Source organism: Mytilus edulis, chromosome 5, assembly GCF_963676685.1.
Source record: "Mytilus edulis chromosome 5, xbMytEdul2.2, whole genome shotgun sequence".
Taxonomy (NCBI): Eukaryota; Metazoa; Mollusca; class Bivalvia; order Mytilida; family Mytilidae; genus Mytilus; species Mytilus edulis.
Genome location: NC_092348.1, coordinates 30,779,811 through 30,793,431, shown reverse-complemented (window position 1 = coordinate 30,793,431; position 13,621 = coordinate 30,779,811). Strand labels below are relative to the sequence as shown.

The window sequence follows — 13,621 nt, the reverse complement described above, 5'->3', positions numbered from 1 at the left end:
ACTACACCATTACCTCAATAGTATATGAAAGTAAATAAGAAAAATATCATACTATATCAAAAGAGAATAATTTATATTTAGAGTATGGCGGTCCTGGACCGGGCGGAACTGGAATTCCAAACAGTGAGTTTAAATGCAGGATTTTTTTGTGCATATTGATAATAATATAATTTTCAACCATTCTTATCTAAAATTCCAAAAAAGAAAAAAAATACCGTTAAGATGTTACGTATGAAATATCTACAAGCAAGACACAACACTCTTGGAATATATACAACAACAACAAAACATTCAGCCATGGAAAAATTGATTGACAAGATAACAACGAACGAAAAGCATGTGGCTATGATAATTTCAGTTCAGGAGATGTTATCTGTATAATCATATATATACATAGAATCTTGTTTGTAAATTAATTTAACTTGTAACATTTCTGAGTTTTGAACTATAACGTTCGAAACGTATGTGAAATGAATAAACACGGAAATCACTTAAAGCACCTTTATACAATAGTATTAAACTATTTCTTTTACTATAGACGAGAATTGCTTGTTTACAACTGGTAATTGGTCAGAGAACGGTCTACAGCAAAGCAAACAAAAACAAAAAACATTCTGATTTTTTTATTATAAAAAACGAAAATGAAACAAACAGTTACTAAAAATAACACTCAAATGCAGGTTCTTAACTAAGGCGTATACAGATTGTGGCGGGATAAGTTATACCTATGATATATAGATTTTACAAAATATATTAGATTAGGCAAGTAGTGTTTTTCCTATATAGTGTATGTATATATATTATTAATTCGTATATTTTAACAAATTTGATTCGTTTATGCCCGCGTCACACTGTCCCGATTTTTACGCCGATGGCAACAAGATTATGGAAATTTTCAAAATTGACACTGATCGTATCCAGATCGGGTTATTCGTAGTGCCATCTTTAACCATCGTAGAACCATCGGCCACTTTTTCTAGCCCTCGGGGACAACTTCGGGAAGGGTTTTAAATTTTTTAACATGTTAAACATGGAGCTCATATCATATGATTCTATGAGAACAAGAAAGGCGACAGCGTTGTTTCTATTAATTTAAATGTCAATTTTTCATATCAAGTTACAGAATGAAAATCATAAACGTGCCTCGTACACCAACACTGCAGAAACACGTATATAGGGAAACCAATTTTTTCTTCATTATTATGATTTTTTATGTAACGTCTGAGTTGTTGATACACGAATGGACACTCCATAACCATTTTGTTTTCTATATGTCATATTTTGCCGCATTTGTTGCTTTCCCCACATCCTTCCTTTTGTCTATATTATTATGATATTCTCCTGGAAAGAGTTCGTTTATTTTGAATAAAAGGGATCAACGAACCCATTACCTTACCTTTAAGATAGATCAGTAAGCATGGGCATAATCATGGGTGATTATTCAGACTAGTGCATACATTTTACAGTTAAAACAAGGCAATGCCGAGCGTGGCATCCCCTCGTATGTAACATATTGGGGACAAATATGGACACTATATTTGTATATGACACATGCAGAAAACAGTAAATTGAATATGCATATTTGATACATAAACTTTTTTTTTTAGAAATCAACCAAAACATTCAGTAACTGGAAATACCTTAAATATGGTCTTTAGAACCAGCAGGTTAAAAAATTAGCAACCAATTTTCTGTGTATAATGCTATTTCAAGGAGGAAAAACAAGTCAATCTGCATGACCTTGACCTTTGGCCTTGGACGTAAAAAATGTCAGATCATTACAAGGAGGAAAAATATACTAAATATGGTTAAAATCTTTTGAAGCATATTGATTTTAGAGTGTCCACAAGGGTGATATTGCCTTGTTATACAACTGCCACTGTGACCTTGACCTTTGAACTATAAATTAATAGCGCTTAAGATATTCCTAAAGAGTAATACATACCAAGTTTAGAGCATTTTGGTTCTAGAGTGTCCATAACAGTTTTATCTACACGCAACTTACATGTAGTAGGCGAGGGGATTATAAACTAAGTTTTATAAGAATAAGACAAAAAGATCGATTTCCCGCCATGCATTGCAGACTAGTACAGAAACGCTATGTTGTCGAAATTCTGTTCGTATCATAAAAAAGTTCAAAACAGGTAAAACGCATTTTTAGATCGTTTGTATACTTGTATTATGTACATACATGTATTTAACCATTATTTATCATCGTATGGCCATCGTGTCATCATCGTAATCCATCGTGAAGCCTTCGTTATCCATCGTGTAGTCTTCGTGATCCATCGTTTAGGCTTCGGCTGAGATATGAAGCTTAAATATCCGTCTTCGGTTAACCTTCGTATGTCCATCTTTTGCTATCGTATATAATTTCGGCACCATCGTATAGACTTTGTTATTCATCGTACTTGCTTCGGTCACTTTTTGGTATTTGAACGAGATCGGGACCAACTTCGTACGACCTTATAATTTTCGCATTCGTGTGTCCATTGTATATAGAAATCGGGACAGTGTGACACGGGCATTAGAGATAGTTACATGTTAAACTATATTTTCGAAGGTAGAGAGAAAACGGCGGATAGCAAAAAGCATATTGACCGGCAAAAAGCATATCGCACAGTTATTTTTAGAATATCTAAAAACCGATATACTATGTGATGTCATGTAATGAATTCAAGGATATTGAAACACATGATGTCTGTGATTGATTATTTCACGAAAAAAATCTTCAAATACATAAGATGCACAGAAAAAAGTAAATGAATTAATAACTAATATGTTGGTATTGTCAAGGAGATAATGTAATGAGGGTGGTAAAGGGTTATTTTCGTGCAACGTGATCGCCGTTTTTTATTTCACGTTCAACGTGTTTTTACTTTTTTATTTGACGTTCAGTCGTGCAAGATAAAGACGGGTTCAACGTGTTTTGATTATTTAATTTGACGTGCATCGTGATTTTCAAAGTCTTATTTTGCGTGCTTGGTATTTTTCAAATAAAATTCAAACAGTTGGCAGGGATCGTCAAGACATACTTTTTTCAAAAGCCGTAAACCAATTATATCATAAATGTGTATACTAAATCGAGAATATCAAGTAAAATCAAAGAGTTAATATATACAAGAAGACAGTGACTCAGTCACAAAAGGTTCACAAATAATTATTTATTTTTCGTGCAACGTTCATTACGAAATTATTTCACGTTCAACGTGAAATTATGTCTTATTTCACGTTTTTTTCGTGCAAGCACCCCCCACCTTTTACCACCCTCTGTAATATCTATAAAATTCCAACAAACCTAAATGACGATTTTGATACAAATATGGTCGGAAATTAATAATATAACAAATAAAGCCTTTGTATGAGGTCAATACATGATATATCGACCCAAAGAATTATATCGACCTCGGACTACGTCCTCAGTCAATATACTTCTTTCAGGTCAATATATCCTTGTATCGACCTCATTCAAAGGCTTTATATGTATAAAATTACCGTTTTTCGTTTCAAAGATTAATGTTTTTACATAATAAGTGTTTCTTATCATGGTAAGTTCATAACTTCGTTGTATTTGCAAACTTATTTTAGATGGTAATTGCACGGATTTGATCCCTAACTGCAATGAGTTCGATCTGAGTGTTTGTGGAACCTATCGTGATTGGGCTATAATCCATTGTCCAAAGTATTGTGACCTTTGCGGTAAGAAAACTCTTATTGTCCCACCATATCAATTTTTAAAATAAATAATGTCGCCCGTGATATGTTATGATGCAACAAAGCGGCTTATTTCAAATATTTATAATTTTTTTTAAATGATTTGTTTTCCTGAATGCCAATCCTTGCTATGAGCTATTATCGTTTGGATAGTTTTTGACAAAAAAAACTGATAACCATTTGAAGAGTGAATAGATATAGATAACAAACCAAAAGAGATACGTATGGTCACAAAACCAATAATCTTTGGACCAAAAAGTTCCATCTGAAAACGACAGGCTATAGTTTAATTTATAATTTACCGACTTCATACATGGGGTATTTTAGTAATTTATATTATAAGTCACCCCTTCTTTATCTGTATCCAATAATGCCTTTAAAAATTTAAATGAAGAAAAAAGAAAAATCACAAAAATACTGAATTTAGAGGAAAATCAATTCAGAGAGTCCATAACACTGTGCGGGACAAATTTGCCATTCCGGTATCGGCAAATCTGACTTTGTCGGTTTACAAGATATCAAAAAAAAATTTTGCCCAGTGATAGATTATTGAAAAATTTAAAAAATGCCATATGTCCCAACTTGTCACTGTTGTCACTCTTGTCACTGCAGCTGATTAAAAGTACATTTCCCATGGGAAATTTGATAATTCCCATGGGAATATTAGAATTTCCCATGGGAACATTGAAAGTTCCCATGGGAACATTGAAAGTTCCCATGGGAAAAATTACTTTTCCCATGGGAAGTTTAGAGTTCCCATAGGAACTTTAAAGTTCCCATGGGAACATAAGTAAATTGTTTGTTCCCATGGGAAGTTCTAAATTTCCCAAGGGAAACTTTAAATTTCCCAAGGGAATTTTTCTTCCCAAGGGAACTCCTTTTCTTCCCATGGGAAAATACTTTTCCCATGGGAACAATATTTTTTCCCATGGGAACAATATTTTTTCCCATGGGAACAATATTTTTTCCCATGGGAACAATAATTTTTCCCTTGGGAACAATATGTTTTCCCATTGGAACAATAATTGTTCACATGGGAAGTGATATAACTAAAAAGAAAACATAAAAAATCCTCTCATTGCATGAGTGAAGCAATTTCACAAAACGGACTAAGTTATTATGGGTACAAATATTTCTTTGAATCTTAATTGTAGAAATATATAATTGTGTGTTCTACGATTTTTGTCTTGGCATGCTTAATTGAAAGTAAATCACTATGTGTCAAAAATTTAACTACTATAAATTCAGAAATTATTGCTGTTTTTATTATTGTGAAAATAGTGACAGCGGTTATAATCACAATAATGTACACTTGCATATTGAAATTTTTTATGAACTAAACAGGATTATTCTAAATTTTGCACACAAAAAAATGATGAAATTGAGAAAAATCGCACTTACAATTGCTAGCAATAATTTCTGAATTTTCAGTATATAGTTTTGCATATATAGCTTTCACACCATTGCACACAGTGTCTTATGTTTATCCATTTGAATGTTTTTGTATTTTTTTCATGCAGAAATTTAAATGTTGATAGGTCTTGCTCATTGTTGACGGCTGTTCACAAAAATGATTCAGTCACTGGCTGAAAATGCCTTTATCTCTGGTTTTTAGTTGTCTCATTGGCAATCACATACCATATCCTTACATAATTTCAACACTTCTTAATTTAAGTTATGTACATTTGAGAATATCATTTTCAAAAAGACAAAACATTACAATTGGTATAACAAATAAGGCACTTGTGTTTTAATATTTCATCTTTCACTGAGATAACACCATCAAGTAAAATGTGTGAAACAAAAACAGAAAGTTAAACAAACAGCAATAAAATAACTTAAACAAGTGTCAATAAACCTGCACAAATAACATGAATAATATATCTAAGGTCATAAGCAAGTGACAATAAACATACAGCAATATATATCTAAGGTCACAAGCATAAACATGCAGCAATATTATACATTGTATATCTAAGGTCATAAGCAAAAGACAATCAACATACAGCAATAGTATATCTAAGGTCATAAGCATAAACATGCAGCAATAATATATATAAGGTCATAAGCATAAACATGCAGCAATATTATACATTGTATATCTAAGGTCATAAGCAAAAGACAATCAACATACAGCAATAGTATATCTAAGTTCATAAGCATAAACATGCAGCAATAATATATCTAAGGTCATAAGCATAAACATGCAGCAATAATATATCTAAGGTCATAAGCATAAACATGCAGCAATATTATACATTGTATATCTAAGGTCATAAGCAAAAGACAATCGACATACAGCAATAGTATATCTAAGGTCATAAGCATAAACATGCAGCAATAATATATCTAAGGTCATAAGCATAAACATGCAGCAATATTATACATTGTATATCTAAGGTCATAAGCAAAAGACAATCAACATACAGCAATAGTATATCTAAGGTCATAAGCAAAAGACAATCAACATACAGCAATAGTATATCTAAGGTCATAAGCATAAACATGCAGCAATAATATATCTAAGGTCATAAGCAAGTGACAATCAACATACAGCAATAATATCTAAGGTCATAAGGATAAACATACAGCATTAATAATATATCTAAGATCATAAGCAAGAGAAAATAAACAGGTCTTGTATAAGAATATTAACAGTATCCAGGACAAGTTTGCAATTCCGCTGAGTGCAAATGTTGTCACTTAATTTTTGGAGTTTAAGTAAAAATGAAGTTGATAACTTGATTGGTATTGGTTCTCTGATATTTGTCCTAAAAATGTTTCGCTCTAGCACCACTGTTGAAAAAGTTATGCCCCTTTTTTCAACAATTTCCTCAGAGGAAAAAGAGTTTTCCTCAAGGGAAAAAGATTTCCCTTAGGGAATTTGCTGCATAATTATTTCCTTTGAGGAAATTCTTTTTCTTTTGAGGAAATTTGCCGCTTCAAATTTTCCTTTGAGGAAATTTCCTCTAAGGAAATCATTGTTCTTCAAATTTCCCCTAAGGAAATTTCTGAACATCAAATTTCCCTTAAGGAAATGTTTTTCCTCTATAAAAATTTCATAACAGTACAAACATTGACAAATAGTATCAATATATTTTCTCCTAGACTGAATTATTGATCATGTTGATACAAAAGATTATATAAAATAAACACTTTTCATGTCAAATTAACTTGTCTTCTGTTTCAGCTGCTGTGTATAATTATTCTACCCCCTACATAACAGTTCAGTGCATAAATAATTCCATCCACAAGACATCTTCCTTCAATTGGTTGAATAAATTTTGGCAACTTGTTCTTCAAACATCTTCTCTGTATATTTGATATGATGGAGAGCCATGTACATAATATTATGTACATGAATGGATAACGCATGTGTTTATTTCGACAACAAACATGACAAAGATACTATTTTTTTTCTTAATTTCTCCATAATCCATCAGTGAATATGTAGGTTGTTACATTTTACACCATTGTGTTCTTGTGCATCTTTGATAGTACTCCATTTTGTTTATAGCAATTTTGTAGAATTTTTTCTATTTCTTTTTCCAGAAAAACACACAATTGAGTTCAATTCACATTAATTAATCCAATTAGCACATTATGTAGAAAAGTATTAACAAATAAGTTTCCTCTTCAGTATAGACTTGCAGGACCTGACGATGATCATAAAAACCAAGATATCTGACCTATAAATACACAAAATAAAAAAAAAGTTATAAACATGATAAATGGAGAAAAAAAAAAACAGCAATATAAATAAGCTTATTTTATCATGTTTTAATTAAAGTCATAAAAAACCTCAAATAAAAAAAAAATATGTATAATAATTATGTTTTTTATAACTAAATGGATAGTTTTCATTATGCAACTTAAGTACATATACTTTTTTCTGAGGAAAATTCTTTAATTTGTCCACATTTAGAAGAAGTTTACTTATTTTTAATTGCTTGCTTCCAGGAAGCAATTCACCGATACATATTTTCCATATACATAGTGACCCGAGCGTAACCCTCCTTGTAAAAATCCAGTGACCACAATACGCATGGATCTGTCATTGAAATAAACAAATAGCTGATTATACATGTTAAACATGTGCTCAATACCCATGCTTTTTGTGATTTGTTTACTATAAGGTGACAATCGGTAAAACTCAGCTTCAAAACACGGCATTTAATGAGCAGCATTATTTGTTAAATCATAACAAACAGAGAGAAAAAAAAATTGACGATTTATATGATATACTTGTGAAAATAATGATAAAATCGTGCACAGAGGACTAAGTTTATGATGTACACATGCATTGGTTCAAAAGTTGGACAAACTTTATTTTTCATCACTCACTCGTTTCATATGACTTTAACATTTGAGAAACTTTCATTTGATATTCTTACTTGTCATGCTTTATATGAGTTCTCTAATTTCAGTGCTTTGTGTCCAAGATTTAATATTCGTTGTTTAGTGCCTTGTAGTGATATTTAAAGTTTAGCCACTTGCAAAAGTTGTTATAGAATGTTCATATGTTGTGTTATTTGAACAAATGTCCTATATTATGGTCAGGTAAGAGGTTGAGTGCTCACAGACATGATATTTTTTTATTAATTGTTATTGTTTTTGAACATGTTGAACTAAATTGGATTGTTTAAATCTTTTCATGTTGGGATCTTTATTGGCTGACCTATAAAGGAAGTGTTGTCTCATTATTGAAGGCCAGCCCATCATTGGCCTTTAATTTCTTGCATCCACTTCTTTGAACTCTGGTGGATAAGTCACTCATTACCACATCTTCTTATTTTTATAAGAGTCATCATTCAAAGGCAATTACTTTTATCATGTTTATTACTGTAATTTAGAAATTATCCAGAGGTTTTTAGTAATGCGATTAATGTGACTGGGTGAGTATCGCAAAAATAAGAAATCATATTTTGATAACAGAAACATATATATATCATGTATATATAATTGATGCAGATTTTTTTTGTAATCACAATAAGTTGTCCATTCCCTGAAAAATCACAATAATAAATGCAAGCAATAATTTCTGAATTTACAGTATATAGAAGTGGTCTTACCATTTAGGCCTTGTTGTATTCTGTTTATCTTGTTTTGTCGCTCATTTCTATTGAAACTGTTTATATTTTTCATTATTTTTCTATATTTCTTGTCCTATAAAACATAAAAAGGGTAAAAACTATTATTAAACATCAGTATTTTCTTTATATACAATAATATTTAATAAGAATGGAATATTTGTGCTATTTCATTTCACAAACTTTTTGTCAGTCATGACTTTCAAAGACTTTCACCCTGGTCAATAGTTTAAAAAACAAACATTCCCATACTTTTTCTTGGTGTTCGTACTAATTTTTCATTGGACAACAAAAACATGATTCAACTATTCTTCTATGATTTGTTTTGCTTGACTACGTTAAACTCTGAAATATTGTTTACAGTATAATCTGTATGTGTCTCACTCGTCAAAATTTCAAATTAATATATATAAATAACCAATAAGAATGCTATGCATGGCTCAGCTTGATACAAACGTACACTTTAAACCCTGAACAGTTGGAGCAAGTATGGACACAACATTCAATTCAAACTGTTCTACATTGGTTAGAGGTATAGGGGGAGGTTGAGATCTCACAAACATGTTTAACCCTGCCGCATTTTGCGCCTGTCCCAAGTCAGGAGCCTCTGGCCTTTGTTAGTCTTGTTTTATTTTAATTTTAGTTTCTTGTGTACACTTTGGAAATTAGTATGGCGTTCATTATCACTGAACTAGTATATATTTGTTTAGGGGCCAGCTGAAGGACGCTTCCGGGTGCAGGAATTTCTCGCTACATTGAAGACCTGTTGGTGACCTTCTGCTGTTGCTTTTTTATTTGGTCGGGTTGTTGTCTATTAGACAAATTCCCCATTTCCATTCTCAATTTTATGGATACAACTCTGAATTGTAAATTTGGATTGTGATTCAATAGTTGATGCAGCATAGGTTTCTGACATTGAATGAATGTGGTCCAAGTACTTAAAAATTTTAAATTGACAATTAACCTCTAAAATGGTCCAATATTAAAAATCTTAATACATGTTTAGATGTAGCATATCAACATGATCAAAGAACCCAAATAATTCATTATTTGATGAAATCAAATAAAGTTCATTTTTGGACCCTTTAGATCTCAATGTGGACCAATTTGATAACGGGCCAAAATATCAAAAATCTAAATGAATGGTTAGATTCAGCATATCAAAGAACCCCATATATTCATTTTTTTTTAAATCAAACAAAGTAAAATATTGGACCCCAATTTGGACCAACTTGAAATTTGGGCCCATACTAAAAATCTAAGTAAATATTCAGATTCAGCATATTAACATGATTAAAGAACACCAAGAATTTAAATATTATTAAAATCAAAATAAGTTTAATTTTGGACCCTTTGAACCTTAAGATAGACCAATTTAAACAGGACCAAAAATTTAGGAATCTAAATACACAGTTAGATTTGGAATATATATATATGTCGTGTACAAGTTGCGATTTTGTACAGGTTATAACATGTACGAAAATATTGTACATGTTATAACTTGTATAATGCAAAAATACAAGTTATAACATGTACAAAACTCCCTCGTACATGTTATAACCTGTACAAAATATTGCTTAAAAATGGTTTTAACTTGTACAAATTTGAAAACTAAAAGTATGCTTCTATTATTGCAACAGATGTTATTAACCTCAATATGTGCTAATGTTTCCACCTGTCCTAAGTCAGGAATCTGATGTACAGTAGTTGTCGTTTGTTTTGTTTCTTGTTTCTCGTTTTTTTTATATAGATTAGACCGTTGGTTTTCCAGTTTGAATGGTTTTACACTAGTAATTTTGGGGCCCTTTATAACTTGTTGTTCGGTGTGAGCCAAGGCTCCGTGTTGAAGGCCGTACATTGACCTATAATGATTTACTTTTTTAAATTGTTGTTTGGATGGAGAGTTGTCTCATTGGCACTAACACCGCATCTTCCTATATTTATTGAAGGTGTGACATGACATTCGCCTCATGCAATGATAGCTTGCAATTTATCAAAAAAATAATAATTTGAGGTATAAATTTACACAAGTCATACTGAAGGTAAAAAAAGTTGAAAGTAGATTCAAAGATATTTATAATAAAGCGTGGTCCAATGAAAACAATTTCAGCTCTCGCTTGCTTTTACAGATTAATCAGATGAAACATTACTTTAGTTTTTGCATGCTATAAAACGAGGAGTATTACGCAAAATGTTAAGGAATAGTTCTTAAAAATTTCAGATGAATTTAGTTACTAGAATCTAGTGTATTGTCATCTAGGAATTTCAAAGATAATTCATGCTTAAAGTCAAAGAACCCTAATAATTCAATTTTCTATAAAATCAAACAAAAGTTTAATATTGGCCCCTTTTGGCCCCTAATTCATGTAATTCCTAAACTCTGGACAAAAACTCTGGTCACAAACCCTGTGTTTGAGTTTCATAGATTTCTGTTAACTTATACTAAAAGTAATTATGGGAAAACCAAGTGTCTTCGGACTACGACGACTACATGATAAATAGAGAATGGGAATGGGGAATGTGTCAAAGACCCCCCTTTTTTGGACTATCAATGCATTTGAATGGGGACATGTAATTATCCCCCCCCCTTTTTGTCCTGGGTTAGGAAACCCCTTTTTAAAATGACTGGATCCGCCCCTGAAGGGTCTATAATTAAGTTTGACAACTTCAGACATACTACTTTCATGACTTTACCCAAAAAAATTAACACATTTCATCCAATTTAATTTCATCCTTTACTTGCTATTTCATCCATAATATTTTAAAGAAAGAAATTTGGAAGTAGTATGATTTTAATTTGCAAGTTATACACTATCCAAACTAGAGACCTAATAGAGTAGATATATACTTGCCTATAAATTTAAATCAAACTTGGGGTGACTGGGGACAAAGATTTAAGGGAATAGATGACAGTTTACCTACAATGATCTAGCTTCATGGCAATGGCATACATTACAGACTACATCATGTACATGGTCATTCTTAATTGTGTTTAAACTTTGGGAGTTCATTTTTTTAATGTTTAAAGCTAACAATTTCAACTACATACATTTATCAAGATTTGATTCTACATTTATATATAATTGTGTATGTCACATGTATGTACATGATGTATTTTAATGTAAAGCATCTGAAAACTCATTAGCTGTTTCATATTTATTTCAGTTCTTCAAAAGGCAAATTTATATGAGCCTATGCCTGAAAACAGAGATTTCTTATAAAGGAGAAAGCCCCGATATGTTTTAGCTCGTGTAGGTGTAAGGAGGCAACCATTTGATTTGTAGGGCGAAAAGGGTGAATAATCTTGCCTTGTAAAAACTTGTGCTATAAATAAAAATTAATACATTTCCATTTAAAAATCCGTCAGCCCAATCTCATCCAGTGAAATAGATTATTATCTGTTTTCGAAATTATATGGAAGTACTTAGTAGTCCAGACGCATTGCAAGGCATTTTTTCTAAGGAGACGTGTAGACTCATTTAATTGGGGGAATGGAACCAATAAATTGATAGGATCCGATATGATCTTCCCAGTACGGAGCACCTTTTTTTTTAGGTAATTATTATTAGTGTCGGTGATCTCACAAGTAAATCAGAGAAAATATTGCATGCAAATTAATAAGCAGAGAAGAGACAATTATCAACTTGTGTATTATTCATTTTCTCGCAGTTATTTACGGTAAATTAACTATATGTATATATATCCCAAAACAGGTGTTCGGTTCTAGTACTATACAATTTAGTGAAACTGCTATATTTTGGGGCCGAAAAGGGGTCTTACTGAACCTACTCCTTTATAAATCTTAAGTAGGCATGTGTGGGTTCCATTTCATGAGACCTACACGGATTTTTTATAACATAAATTTAAAAATTATAAATACAGTTTTCAATTCTTTCCCGGCATAGATAAAAAAAAAAATGAAAATAAATAATCTTTTGAGAAATAATACGATATGGTTTAATTATTTCACTTCATTATAATGATAAATCCTTTAGATCTGAAATGTTTAATTAAAACGAATTTATCATTTTGATCTACCGATAAACTTTAAATTGAAGTGACATGGTCAGCTAAGTAACCTGATTAGTTGCATGGCTGATTACCATCTTACAGGTGACCCAGTAATTTTCCATATGACACTAGCGTGTACCCTCGGGGTGTGTATAACTTATTTTTTGGGGAACATCCTGTCCACGTGTAATACTTAGCATATATTCCAACATTTGACATTAAACAAATTTTCTTTGTAGCATCGGAGGCAATTTCATGTTCAACCACACAGAAAATTTCACAAAAAAAATATGATAAAATCATAAGAAAAAGAATAAGAAATACTAACAAATAAATTTGGCATTAATAAAACGGGGATTCGTGTATTCAAGAGCTTATTTTCAGTAGACAACAACAAATGGAAGTTTTTAACGACCTTGACTGGCTATAATATATATATAGCACTTGCACGGTCGTTCCAGTGGACATATTTCATACCAGATTACTTATTCTTTTTATATATATGACAATTATTGTTCAATCTGATACACGTACCTATAATGTACAGTATTTTGAACAGCTTCAAATATATGGGGTCCGTAGTAATACCGCAAAGGACCTCCTTAGTGCACTAAGAACAAAATTGTGCACTAAGGACCTGATGGAATGATACAACTGTTACAAAGGACATGGCATATAAAAATAGACTTTGTAAAAATTCATAATTTTAAATTTTACAATTATATCTTTTTTAATTAGAAAGTTATCTAATGTGTATTCGACACGTGCCTCAAAAAAGTGATTGTCACCTTTTAAAATAGCGTAAT

At 31.5% G+C, this 13,621-nt stretch overlaps 1 protein-coding gene and 1 long non-coding RNA gene across 5 annotated transcripts in view; one reads left to right on the top strand and one right to left on the bottom strand.

The window, feature by feature from the left end:
• LOC139523415 (uncharacterized) overlaps positions 1–13,621 on the top strand; it is a 40,381-nt gene that overhangs the window by 10,969 nt on the left and 15,791 nt on the right. For all 4 annotated transcript variants that reach the window (XM_071317443.1, XM_071317441.1, XM_071317444.1 and 1 more), the window contains exons 4-5: positions 82–123; positions 3,589–3,699. In XM_071317443.1, the coding sequence (XP_071173544.1) occupies positions 82–123; positions 3,589–3,699 (153 nt within the window). The remainder of the gene's footprint in view (positions 1–81; positions 124–3,588; positions 3,700–13,621) is intronic.
• LOC139523414 (uncharacterized) lies at positions 6,292–12,299 on the bottom strand. Its single transcript, XR_011664610.1, has 3 exons — positions 12,149–12,299; positions 8,787–8,880; positions 6,292–7,403 (listed from the first exon to the last, which is right to left on the bottom strand). It is a non-coding gene; the product is annotated as an uncharacterized lncRNA (long non-coding RNA).